The sequence below is a fragment of the Canis lupus genome, chromosome X, assembly GCF_048164855.1.
Source record: "Canis lupus baileyi chromosome X, mCanLup2.hap1, whole genome shotgun sequence".
Lineage (NCBI taxonomy): Eukaryota > Metazoa > Chordata > Mammalia > Carnivora > Canidae > Canis > Canis lupus.
This window is the reverse complement of record NC_132876.1, coordinates 32,912,735-32,925,655: the sequence shown is the minus strand read 5'-3', so window position 1 is coordinate 32,925,655 and position 12,921 is coordinate 32,912,735. Positions and strand designations below refer to the sequence as shown.

At 42.4% G+C, this 12,921-nt stretch overlaps 1 protein-coding gene across 7 annotated transcripts in view; it reads left to right on the top strand.

Moving 5' to 3' along the window:
- The window catches only part of LONRF3 (LON peptidase N-terminal domain and ring finger 3), a 40,100-nt gene that overhangs the window by 19,754 nt on the left and 7,425 nt on the right, over window positions 1-12,921 (top strand). For 4 of the 7 annotated variants that reach the window (XM_072816622.1, XM_072816620.1, XM_072816617.1 and 1 more), the window contains 5 exons: window positions 5,964-6,078; window positions 8,266-8,387; window positions 10,259-10,417; window positions 11,075-11,240; window positions 12,456-12,605. In XM_072816622.1, the coding sequence (XP_072672723.1) occupies window positions 5,964-6,078; window positions 8,266-8,387; window positions 10,259-10,417; window positions 11,075-11,240; window positions 12,456-12,605 (712 nt within the window). The remainder of the gene's footprint in view (window positions 1-5,963; window positions 6,079-8,265; window positions 8,388-10,258; window positions 10,418-11,074; window positions 11,241-12,455; window positions 12,606-12,921) is intronic. The other 3 variants (XM_072816623.1, XM_072816621.1, XM_072816618.1) reach the window with 1 other exon arrangement.

The following is a 12,921-nucleotide window of genomic DNA, read 5'->3' as shown; positions in this document are numbered from 1 at the left end:
CTAGATATTAGTCCTTTGTTAGTCATGTGTACTGCAAACACCTTCTCCCACTTGTGGCTTGCCTTTTTGCTCTCTTAATGGCATCTTTTAATGAACTTATAAGTTCTTTGTTTTAATGTAATGGAAATTATTAATCTTTTCATTTATTTTTTAGTGGGGATTTTTTTGGTGCACGTCTTGCCTAAGAAATCTTTTTTTTTTTTTTACCTTGAGATCACCAAGATATTCTATTGTGTCTTTTATAAGCTTGACTGTTTCACATTTACCTTTCCAGCCCACATGGAAGTGATTTTTGTGTATGGTGTGAGAGACAACCCAACTTCACTTCTCCATATGGACAGCCAGCTATCCCAAATAGCATTTATTGAGAATGCTATTCATGTATTGAAAATCCCCCCTCCGCTTTGAAGTGCCACAGTTGTCATAAATCAAGAATCTGGGTCTGGGTCTATTTCTAGGCTTTCTGTTCTATTCATGGATCTATTTGTCCTTGTGCTAGCACTACACTGTTTTAATCACTAGAGCTTTATAATAAGGTCTGGTGTCTGGTAGAGCAAGTCCTCCCACACTGCTGCTCTCAGAAGTGTCTCAGCTCCTCTTGACCCTTTGCTTTGCTTTTATACAGTTTAGAAATCAACTTGTCAAGTTTCATAAAAACAAACAAGTGAAATAAGCCTCTGGGATTTTTATCAGGATTAATTATTAGGTCTTCTTTACTTCCTTTCAATGAGGTGTTTATAGTTTTTTCCAACAGAGGTCTCGTACAACTTTTGTTGGATTTATTCCTGATACTCAGTTTCTTTTTTTTATTTATTTTATTTATTTATGATAGTCACACACAGAGAGAGAGAGAGAGAGGCAGAGACATAGGCAGAGGGAGAAGCAGGCTCCATGCACTGGGAGCCTGATGCGGGACTCGATCCCGGGTCTCCAGGATCGCGCCCTGGGCCAAAGGCAGGCGCTAAACCACTGCGCCACCCAGGGATCCCCGATACTTGGTTTCTAAATACAACTGTAAATGTTACCTTTCTTAAAATCTGGGGTTTTTCATGTTTTTTTGCTGGTGTATAGAATATAATTGTGTGTGTATGTATATTTATCTAACATCCTGGCTAATACTAGCAATTCTCATGAATTCTAATAATCATTCTGTAGGTTTCTTAATTTAAATTTTTTATTTATTTATTTTAGAGAATGGGGGGTGCAGGAGAAGGCAGAGGGAGAAGCAGTCTTTAAGCAGACTCTGCACTGAGTGCAGAGCCTGACACGAGGCTTAATCTCATGACCCTGAGATCAGGACCTGCGCTGAAATCAAGAGTCAGACGCTCAACCAACTGAGCCACCCAGTACGCCTCGTAGATTCTTTTAGATTTGACCAGTTCACCATCACACTATGTGTAAATAATGACAGATTTGGTTTTTTTTTTTTTCATTCTAAACCTTTCCTTAGTACACTGGTTAGGACCTTCATCATAGTGTTTTTGAAAATTAATTTTACTTTTGGCCGATTTAATAACTAAAATTTATTAATTCTGTTAAATAAATGAACTAGTTTCTAAAATAGGAATATAACATTCAAAAAGTAGAAAAGGTGAATCTATCAAAAGTCTCTCTCCTGCTCCAGACCTTCATTTGCTTGTTTTGTTTAATTTCATCATTCTAACAATTTTTATTTGTACTGGTATAGACTTATTAAATATCACCTTTTCAATAACCTGTTCAGTGTCTATCCTGTCATCTTCCAGAAGTCAGATGCCTTCTTGTACTTGTCATATTGCCAGCACTTAGCTCTGTCAGCACACAGCATGTTTGCTGAATGAATAAGTAAGAATCTGTTTTGTGGATAGCTTGTTAAATTTAAACTGATTTATTTTAAGAAACTATTTCTTTCTTTCCCACAAGATGCTTTCCCTTCAAATTCCACTAGAATTTTTTTTAATCAAGAAGGAGGGGATGGGCGCCTGTGTGGCTCAGTCAGTTAAGCATCTGCTTTCTACTCAGGTCATGATCCTGGAGTTCCAGGATTGAGTCTCACATCAAGGTCCCTGTTCAGTGGGAGTCTGCTTCTCCCTCCGCCCCTCACCCAACTCGTGCTCTCTCTCACATTCTCTCTGTGTCTCTCAAATAAATAAAGAAAATATTTAAATTTAAAAAAAAGAAAGAGGGGAATGTGCAAGCAACTGCTAGTCTTTTATTGGCTTATTAAAAATATCAAATCTCTGTCCCTCCCCTTGACTCACTGAATCACAAACCTTATCCAGCGGGGCTTCACCATGTCTGTGGTTTTATTTTTTTTATTTTTTTTAAATCTTTATTTATTTACCATACTCACAGAGAGAGAGAGAGAGAGAGAGAGGCAGAGACACAGGCAGAGGGAGAAGCAGGCTCCATGCACCGGGAGCCCGACGTGGGATTCGATCCCGGGTCTCCAGGATCGCACCCTGGGCCAAAGGCAGGCGCCAAACCGCTGCGCCACCCAGGGATCCCTGTCTGTGGTTTTAAAGCTCTACAAGTGGCTCTGATAATTGGGTTTGGAGACCAATACAGAGAAGATTCACCTATGCAGAGATTAGTAGAATTGTTTAATACAGTGATTCTCAATCCTTGCTGCACATAAAAACCACCTAGGAGCCTTAAAAAAATTCCTGGTGCCTGACCCTTACCCTGGACCAACTGATCTGAGTCTCTGCAGGTGTGGTCCCTGACATCTGTGTTTTTTAAAATTTTTTTAATTTTTTTTTTAATTTATGATAGTCACAGAGAGAGAGAGAGAGAGAGGCAGAGACACAGGCAGAGGGAGAAGCAGGCTCCATGCACCGGGAGCCTGATGTGGGATTCGATCCCGGGTCTCCAGGATCGCGCCCTGGGCCAAAGGCAGGCACCAAACCGCTGCGCCACCCAGGGATCCCTAAAATTTTTTTATTGGAGTTCAATTTGCCAACATATAGCATAACACCCAGTGCTCATCCCACCAAGTGCCTCCCTCAGTGCCCATCACCCAGTCACCCCAACCCCCCGCCCACTTCCCCTTCCACTACCCCTTGTTCATTTCCCAGAGTTAGGTGTCTCTCATGTTTTGTCACCCTCACTGATATTTTCACTCCTTTCCCTTTATTCCCCTTCACTAATTTTTATATTCCCCAAATGAATGAGTCCATATAATGTTTGTCCTTTTCCGATTGACTTATTTCACTCAGCATAATACCCTCCAGGTCCCTCCACATGGAAGCAAATGGTGGGTATTCATCCTTTCTAATGACTGAGTAATATTCCATTGTATACATAGATCACAGCTTCTTTATCCGTTCATCTTTCGATGGACACCGAGGCTCCTTCCACAGTTTGGCTATTGTGAACATTGCTGCTATAAACATTGGGGTACAGTTGTCCCGGTGTTTCACTGCATCTGTATCTTTGGGGTAAATCCCCAGCAGTGCAATTGCTGGGTTGTAGGGCAGTTCTATTTTTAACTCTTTGAGGAACCTCCACACAGTTTTCCAGAGTGTCTGCACCAGTTCACACTGTTCACCAACAGTGCAAGAGGGTTCCCCTTTCTCCACATCCTCTCCAACATTTATTGTTTCCTGTCTTGTTAATTTTCACCATTCTCACTGATGTGAAATGGTATCTTGTTATGCTTTTGATTTGTATTTCCCTGATGGCCAGTGATGTGGAGCATTTTCTCATGTGCGTGTTGGCCATGTCTATGTCTTCCTCTGTGAAATTTCTGTTCATGTCTTTTGCCCATTTCATGATTGGATTGTTTGTTTCTTGGGTGTTGAGTTTAATAAGTTCTTTATAGATCTTGGATACTAGCCCTTTATCTGATAGGTCATTTGCAAATATCTTCTCCCATTCTGTAGGTTGTCTTTTAGTTTTGTTGACTGTTTCTTTTGCTGTGCAGAAGCTTCTTATCTTGATGAAGTCCCAATAGTTCATTTATGCTTTTGTTTCTCTTTTTTTAAAATTTTTAAATTTATTTATGATAGTCACAGAGAGAGAGAGAGAGGCAGAGACACAGGCAGAGGGAGAAGCAGTCTCCATGCACCGGGAGCCCGATGTGGGACTCGATCCCGGGTCTCCAGGATCGCGCCCTGGGCCAAAGACAGGCGCCAAACCGCTGCGCCACCCAGGGATCCCTGCTTTTGTTTCTCTTGCCTTCATGGATGTATCTTGCAAGAAGTTGCTGTGGCCAAGTTCAAAAAGGGTATTGCCTGTGTTCTCTAGGATTTTGATGGAATCTTGTCTCACATTTAGATCTTTCATCCATTTTGAGTTTATCTTTGTGTATGGTGTAAGAGAATGGTCTAGTTTCATTCTTCTGCATGTGGATGTCCAATTTTCCCAGCACCATTTATTGAAGAGACTGTCTTTTTTCCAGTGGATAGTCTTTCCTGCTTTGTCAAGTATTAGTTGACCATAAAGTTGAGGGTCCACTTCTGGATTCTCTATTCTGTTCCATTGATCTATGTATTGTTTTAAAAAATTCCCCGGGTGACGGTGAGGGCTGGTGCGGGGAGGAGCAGGAGGTAGGGTTTACAAAAGAACACAAGGAAATGTTTGGGGGTGACAGGTATGCTCGTGACCTCAATTATGGAGGTGGTTTCATAGGTGTGCACATATGTTGAAACTTACCAAATTGTACACTTTCAGTATGTGCGGTTTATGCACGTCAATTATACATCAATAAACCTATTTAAAGAAAAAGCTCCCCAGATGATTCTCACACGCAGCAATGGTTGAGAATCATTGTTTTAACAGAAAGAGTATACGACTGGAAGGTGAAAGTTGGATAGACTTTCGTCTGCTAACAGATAAGTAACTTCCTCCCCCTCTGGACCTCAGTTTCATTCTAGTTGGTGGGTTCAAATATTTCTGGAGTACTTTTCAAGCTCTGACATTTTGGTTCTGCTCAGCCTGGCTGTGTGGGCCAGGCTGTTGATGCACCTCCTGGCCACACGAGGGGGATGTGCAGCTGGCTGCCTCTTCCTCTCAACTGAACACTCTTGTGAGGTCAAAATAGGCTGGTCAGGCATCTGTCTTTCCCTTCTGCCTGTCCTTTGGTGAGAGCGAGCCCCACTTCTGAACCACCATCTTCAGCCGCCCTCATCCAGTGGTCCTGCTGCAGGTGAGCCTTTCTTTTTAAGCAAAGTAAATCTGTGAATCTCTGAATGTATAGAACAGCTTTTAAAAAGATTCCCCAGATTGCTTTGAAAATATCCAGCTCCTGCAAAGCAATGAAAGTAGGATCTAATTGAAGTATATGGATGCATACCTACATTTGTGTGTGTGCGTATATATATACATACATACACACGTGTATGTGTGTGTATCAGTAAGCACATTGATAGTATTACTCTACTGCCTCTAAGAAAATAATCCATTCATATAAAGGGCAGTTATGTGTGTGTTGCAGGTACAATATTGAGATCCTTCAGGCAGTAAACATTGCTTAGGTGAAAAATGGAATCAAGGTTAGCAAAGAAGCTAAGTCTTTTTCCATTGTATATGTGATATAAAGTACATAAGTGAGTAAATGTGTGAGACAGTGTGTGTGTGTGTGTGTTTGTCTCTGTGTTTACATAACCTTAGGAGAACAGGTTGGCTAAATATTTTAGAACCTAATCTATTCAGACACTCTGGGAATTAATCTCTATTTTTCTGGGACTGGCAGGGAAAAACAATCTGGATGCCAGTCAGAAGAGACTGACTATAACTGATGTTACAAAATGATCCAGCTATGTCATAAATATTGATAAATGCATTATTTTAAAATCCAGGTCAGAAATAAGAAAGCAAATGCTTTTCTGAAGTGCAACAATAGCAGGAAATTATTTTAAAAAGAAAAGACCCCTCCCCTTACACATACGGAATTTTCTAAATAATACTATAAAACCTTAACACTAAGTATCTCTGTCTTTTGTCTTGTTCATATTTCTTCCCTTTTGATTCCTAAATTTCAGATTATTCTATGAGCCAGTCACAACACCTTGTGGGCATACATTTTGCTTAAAATGCCTTGAAAGATGCCTAGATCACAATGCAAAGTGTCCGCTATGCAAAGATGGTCTTTCACAGGTAAGACATTCTTTCTTTCTTGATTAGGTTAGCTTATTTGGAATTGGATACTAAAATGGTGGCCTGTTGGATCCCAAGCCAGTACACTGTGCTAGGACAGACTACTCCCTCAGACCATCTATCTATTTTTCCTGTTTTAGAGCTACCTCTCCCCTCTTCACCCAGTCCTTCAGGAAAATGAGGCAACATCCAGCTTTTTATGAACTGTCAATAGTGAAATCGATTTGTGGTGGAAACCAAAGTATTCAATTGATGAAAAATAGGTATCCTGATGCTAAGTCTGTCATGGTACCTGCTTCACTGCAACCTTAGGTGAATCCTCTGTCCTCTCTGGGCTTGGACTAGATGAGCTCTGAAGTCTCATCATCATCATCATCATCATCAGTGTTTATTCTGTGGTTTGAAGGGATCACTCTCAGGTCCCCAGAAAAACCTCACAGATCTTCAGTGTGGTCCTTCTCCCCCTCCCCCCCAGGAGCCACTGTACTTATTAGCAGATACTTGGCTACTTGGAAAGCTCTGTGGCTTCCAGGTCATCTAAAAGGAACCACACAGGCTGCCACTGTTGTTTTTCAGATGGCCTTGATGGAATTCCCAATAAAACAGGAATCCCTGGAAGCTCATCTTGTTTGCCCTCCCTTGGGGACTTATGCAGGACACATTACAGTCAATCTTAGTGTTCTTTGACCTCTGTTGTCCCCGAGAAGAGGTCAGACATGCAAGGCTATCTCTAGGTGAATATAGGTCCAGAGAAGTCCCATGTTGAGCTTTCCCAACACCCAAGCATTTGAACTAAGGAAATCGAGTGAAATAGTCATCCAGGATAACCCTGGAGGTATATGTGGACTTGGAGGGGAGGCTCACCATCACACCTTGCCTGGATCAGGGGGATGGGATCTGCTGGCTTGATTGTAGGTGAGGAGTCCATGGTCCTTAAAAAACACATTGTGTTGTGGTAACACTACAACACTCAAATAAGCAGAAAGAAGAAAAATCTACCCAAATGTTCAGCACCTGGAGAAAACCACTGTTAACATTTTAGTATGTGGCTTTCCTGGGTTTTTGTTTTAGCATCAGCGGAGGAGTCACCTCTTTCTTGGATTAGCTACCTCCTGAGTCATTGCTTTTCCCCCAAAGATTGGGGCTGGGCAAAGCAGTTCATCTTCTGCAGTCAGGTGATGGCAGTGACTGAGAAGGCGTCCTAGAAGCAGATGCTGTGGGGTCCCAGACTCAGAGACTAGAAGATCTTATTGTCTGCCTCTGTGTATTGACATAGGGGCGCACTTAACACTATTTCCAAGAGAGAGAAATATTGTATTCCAATCCTGTTCACTGCGGAATAGATACATATGGGCCCATACTGGGAAAGGAAAAAGGGTCTCAAACCAGCAATTTTTATACTCAGGAGCTCCCCCTGCTGGATCTATGTGGGTAGTGTCCATAGCAAGCAATTGGCAGATGTTTTTAACTCCCATTGTCTGGTTCATACAGTTGAATTCCCACTGCTTACAAATCCCTGGATACACATGAAGCAGGGGTATCCAGAAGGATAGTAACAGTGACAAATATACCTGAGTTTGCTTCTGAATTCATGGTTTATAACATAATTTCAGTGATACCTAGATGATACATTTTTAAAACAAATAGACAAAATCACCAGTATTTAGCTGAAGTGCAGGGGGGGAAAATATTTAGATTGGCAATATCCAGAAGCCGAGAATTGGGGTGGGGTACAGTGGGGGTGGGATAGGTCAGGAAAAGATAAGTGCTTGAAAATGGCTTTTTTGTTCCCTAAACCTTTTGACCACAGACTTTCAGTATATCCCAGATGGAGACCATTTTTTTGTGAGCTTGTAAATGCAGTAAGCAGAAAAAGGAAAGGGAAGGGTTTCCTCCCCTTTTGGACAAGAACATAATCTCAATTTGGTGTTTAGGAAAGCTGTGAGACTTTTTAAAACTTCAATGCAGGTCTTTTTCCCTTATTAAAATATTTTTGTCTAATTATAAAAGTAATTAGTTGCATGTAACATCCAGAGAATATACACATTATGATGTTATTAGCTGCTAATGTGTGGGTCCAAGTTACTCCAATATGTGGGTCACTGAGCTATTCTACTCATTATATCAGAAGTGCTTTGTGGTTTTCCAATGACTGCATAATATCTCATTGCCCTGTTCCCCCTATAGTGCTTGGCATCCAGAAAATATAGCAAAAATGTCATAATGGAAGAGCTAATAGCTAAATTCCTTCCAGAAGAACTCAAGGAACGAAGGCGGCTTTATGAAGAAGAGATGGAAGAACTTTCTAAGTATGTATATGCATGTTTCTCTTTTTTCAGTTTCACTCATAGCAGGTCACAGAATTGAATGTGCACATTTCGTACTAACTTCTCACTTGGCAATATCATGTTGGTAGCTTGACATTGGCCTTGGTGGGAGTATCTACACTACAGAAATTGGCAAATGCTATAAGCCAGAGCTTTACCCCCCACCATAAGCCAGTTGTTCAGTGCTTACCAGCACACCACTGAAGAAGCATAAGTCAAACCACAGACCAGGTCACATCTTGGCCCTTGTGACTGGGTGTTGCTGGTAGGAGTAAGTTGTAGTAGCTAAATCAGGGGAACTTATGGAGCATACAGAAGACTGCAAATACATTAGAAGGTACTATGAGGTTAAGAACTTTGGTGCCAGACATACCTGGGCTTTTGACCCAGTTTTGCCACAAAGTGAGTATACTTCGGGGCCTTAGGCAAGTCAATTGACCTCTCTGGGCCTCAATTTCCTCATCTGTAGCTTGGGAATAATCAGTTCTTACCTCACGGACTTCTTATGAAGATCAAATGAGCTGGTGCACGTAAGTACTTAATCAATGGTAATAGTGAGACTGCTGTTTGTTCTATGCCTCCTCTGCCAGGCACATGGGAGGTGAAGGGTAAGGATGGGAGATGGAAGTAGGGCTCCAAGCTTTCTGCTTGTCTCGAAGAATAGCTCACTGAGGAAAAGCAGGAGGCAGTCTCTCACTTCTGCCTCTCCTACTGCTGCCCTTCCACCTCCCAATCCCTAGTGGAATCCTCATAGCATTCTGGGGGCAAGGTTCCCGATGGCAAAAACTGCTCTGGTTTTCTGGCCACCCTGTAGAGAACGTTTCTAAACTGCCCCTGGTTTATTTGAGTAGGCCTCTTACTTCAAATGATGTTTGCTTGGGAAGCTAAAAATTAAATCCTTTTTTTCCCATTGACTTATATAGTAGATCTACTCAGGGCATCTTTATTTTTGATTCTTAAATTTGCCTCGGTCTCTCTGAGCCCTTTTCTCCAATATCATTTAATGCCTTATTAATAAACACTGGAAGATACCAGAGAAATATCTATTTGAAGAAATCCTAAACTTAATCCTTTGGGGATTTGGGAAGATGGTCTTATATCTATTGATAGTTTCCAGTATTGGACTTACCAGACAACAAAGAAAACAGTGATTCAGGAGGAGCTTGCCCAGTTGGTGGTTTCCCATCAGTCTGGGTGTCTGCATCTTCATGGGCACTTGCTGAAGGGCAGATTCCTGGGTCCTAACTCCAGAGCTAATATACCAGTATCTCTGGGGGTCCTGTAACCTGGTTGTCTGGATTTAAGGGCCCCTGGTGACTCTGATGCACGGGAGTGTTTGAGCATCACTGGGCTAGATTACACTTGCCCCTCTGTTGCTCCTGTCTCCTTCTAGCTGAGCCTGCCAAGCAGATCTCCTGGGGGCTTTGCAAATTTGAAATGCTTATGGAGAACTTGCAGAGATTTTTCCACCATCCCCCTGGAGAGCTAGGTTCACTTTTACCACCAGCAGGACACCTGAAGAGATTGTTTTGAGTAGAGAGCAGGAAAGAAAGAAAAAAAAATATGAGGTATAACTATCACCTACAACATGAAGGTACTATAGGATGTCTTTAGCCAAATTAGAACGTACAGGGTATCAGTTTCAGTCTCTCAGTACTCAGGCTAACCTCTGCATCAGGCAGTGGAACTCAGCCTGTAGTGTCGGTTGCATCACAGTATTTTTTTTTATCAGCCATCAAAACTTGAGGTCTTCTTGCCTTCCTGTGGGGGAACCACAAGGTGACGTTTGACCAACCTTTCTGTGTTCTGCTCCATTGCTTTGAGAAATCCACGTCATTTGCTCTTCCTGACAGCTTAAATAAGAACGTGCCTATTTTCGTGTGTACTATGGCCTATCCCACCGTTCCTTGTCCCCTGCACATCTTTGAGCCTTGTTACCGTCTGATGATTCGTAGATGCATTGAGACAGGCACAAGGCAGTTTGGCATGTGCCTTGGAGATCCTGTCAAAGGGTAAGTGAGGACCTATGTGAGTAAAGGGAGGTTGGGTGCAGAGGGATTTGGGTTTACTTTGGGATGCTCCCAGGAGATGGGGAGGCACAGCTCCTGAGATTTAGCCAGTTCGTGACCATGTGTGTTTGTAGAGACCAGGGTCTCCCTGGTCTCTATTTTACCATGTAATACGCTGCCTACCCGGATTAATCTTTTGTTAAATGAGGGGTATATACTATAAAATTTGTTTTACTGTAAGACTGTGGGCACTGGAGTCTTACTGCCTGGGTTTATATTCTGGCTTCAGCCTTTGAGCAAGTTTGACTTTGGGCAAATTACTTAACCTTTCTGTGACTCAATTTCCTTATCTGTAAAGTGGGTACAATAATAGCGCCTACCTCATTGGGTTTTTTGGGAAGATTGGTGAGTTAATACACATAGAGCACTGAGCACAGTACCTAACACATAGTATATGCTCAATAAATGAGAGCAGTTATATTATTACATAAAGATTTTTCTTTGCACAGGCACTGCCTGTTGTGTAGTTGCAGCTGTGGACCCCAGGACAGGCAAATAGGCAGAAGTCCCTCGAGGCACAGCCTAGGATTACAGAAATGGCTGGGGGCCAGGCCACAGAAATAAATGAAGAATTTAACTTTTTTATACATGCCTATTAAGCAGGTTCGCGGAGTATGGGTGTATCCTGGAGATCAGAAATGTTCAGTTCTTTGCTGATGGTCGCTCTGTGGTGGACAGTATAGGCAAGAGGCGCTTCAGGGTCCTCCACCAGGGCCAGCGAGATGGTTACAATACAGCCGACATTGAATACATAGAAGACCAAAAGGTAAGGGTGGCCAGTGCCAAGAATCCCAAAGCCAGGCTACCCGATAGCTTGGCACACAAAGATGTTTGCAAAAGAATTTCTCAGCACTGTTGAGGGCCTTGGGATTTCTCACCAAATTGTTACAGCAACATTGAAGGCTGCTGGATTGCTGCTCAATTTTAGAATGGCATCAGGAGCACTCCATGTCCAGGCTTTCCCTGCTTCATTCCTGAGTTGTATTCATGCATAAGAAATGCCAAGCCAGACCAACAACGCTGGGGCCCATTCAGCCTAGGAGTTAGGTCTTTGCCAGAGATACCAAGGGATAGATCTGGAGCGATGTCTATACATGTGCACTTTATTTATTGAGTTATTTATATTTTCAAACTTTTTCTTTGGAGATATTTGTGGATTCACACATACATGTGTATTTTTAAAAAATATTATATTTATTTATTTGACAGAGCACAAGCAGGGGAAATGGCAGGCAGAGGGAGAGGGAGAAACAGGCTCCCCGCTGAGCACGAAGCCCAATGCTGGGCTCAATACCAGGACCCTGGGATCATGACCTGAGCCAAAGGCAGACTCTTAACCGACTGAGCCACCCAGGCACCTCCATACATTTGTATTTTTAAATGTGCAACCTGGTTAAGAGTTCTTCCCTATAACCCATCATCCTGTAAAGCAGAAAGACACCATGTCTGGTTAATTCTTGGTGTTCTGGACTAATGAATAGAAGAGGTAAATAACCCATGTTCATTTATATTTACATTCACTACACAATACAAGATTAGTAAATGTTTGATCAACGAATGAATACATTTGACTTGCAAAATAGTTACACAGTGAGACACAGATACACTCATGTCTCTCTGCCCGCTGGACAATGGAAAAGCAGATATAAAACATGAAAAGGAGAGAGGCATAAAGCAGCATAAGCTAGTTTAACAGCACGCCTCCACCCAAGCCAGTTGGCATCTCTGGTTTTGTCTATCTTGCTGTTTCAGCTAATTTACCCAAAGGAACCTTTCTCCATCCTCTACCCTTGGCAGATGGGCAGTTACACACAGCCCATCCTCTGGCTGAGGAACCTTTCACACACCACACAGGAGAAGGCTGGGAGGGTGAGCCTTCCTAGAGAGGCAGGCTGGATTGCCCAAAGGGAGTCAGTGTCAGCAGCGGCTTTGGGAGCAGTGGAGAATATAGAGCGCTTCATTTCCACTTTGATACTTTCAGGTTCAAGGAGAAGATTGTGCAGAGCTCATGGGATTACATAATTGTGTCTATGAGCAGGCATCATCGTGGTTTCATTCGCTCAAATCATCTCTGAAGAATCGGATACTCAGTCACTTTGGTCCAATGCCAGAGAAAGATGCTGATCCCCAGGTATATAAAAATGTCTCTTTGTAATGGAATGCCCCCACCAGATGAGAGAACCTAGGGTTTGGGATTAGATGGGTGCATGGTTGCCATTTGGCAGAGCAAGCGCAGAGAGGAAGATGAGTCCAATTTGATATTGTTTGGCTGAGCAGTGGGCATCATGGGTAAGACCCAAAGGATCCCAAATCAGAATTGAAGTAATAAAGTAAAGTGGTAGGAACTTAGATCCAAAGACAGGTTTTAAGAAAGAAGCCAAGTGACAGATTGGGAACACAGACACCAACAACAGAAGAACCTTCTGTGGGAGTCCAGATTCACACCA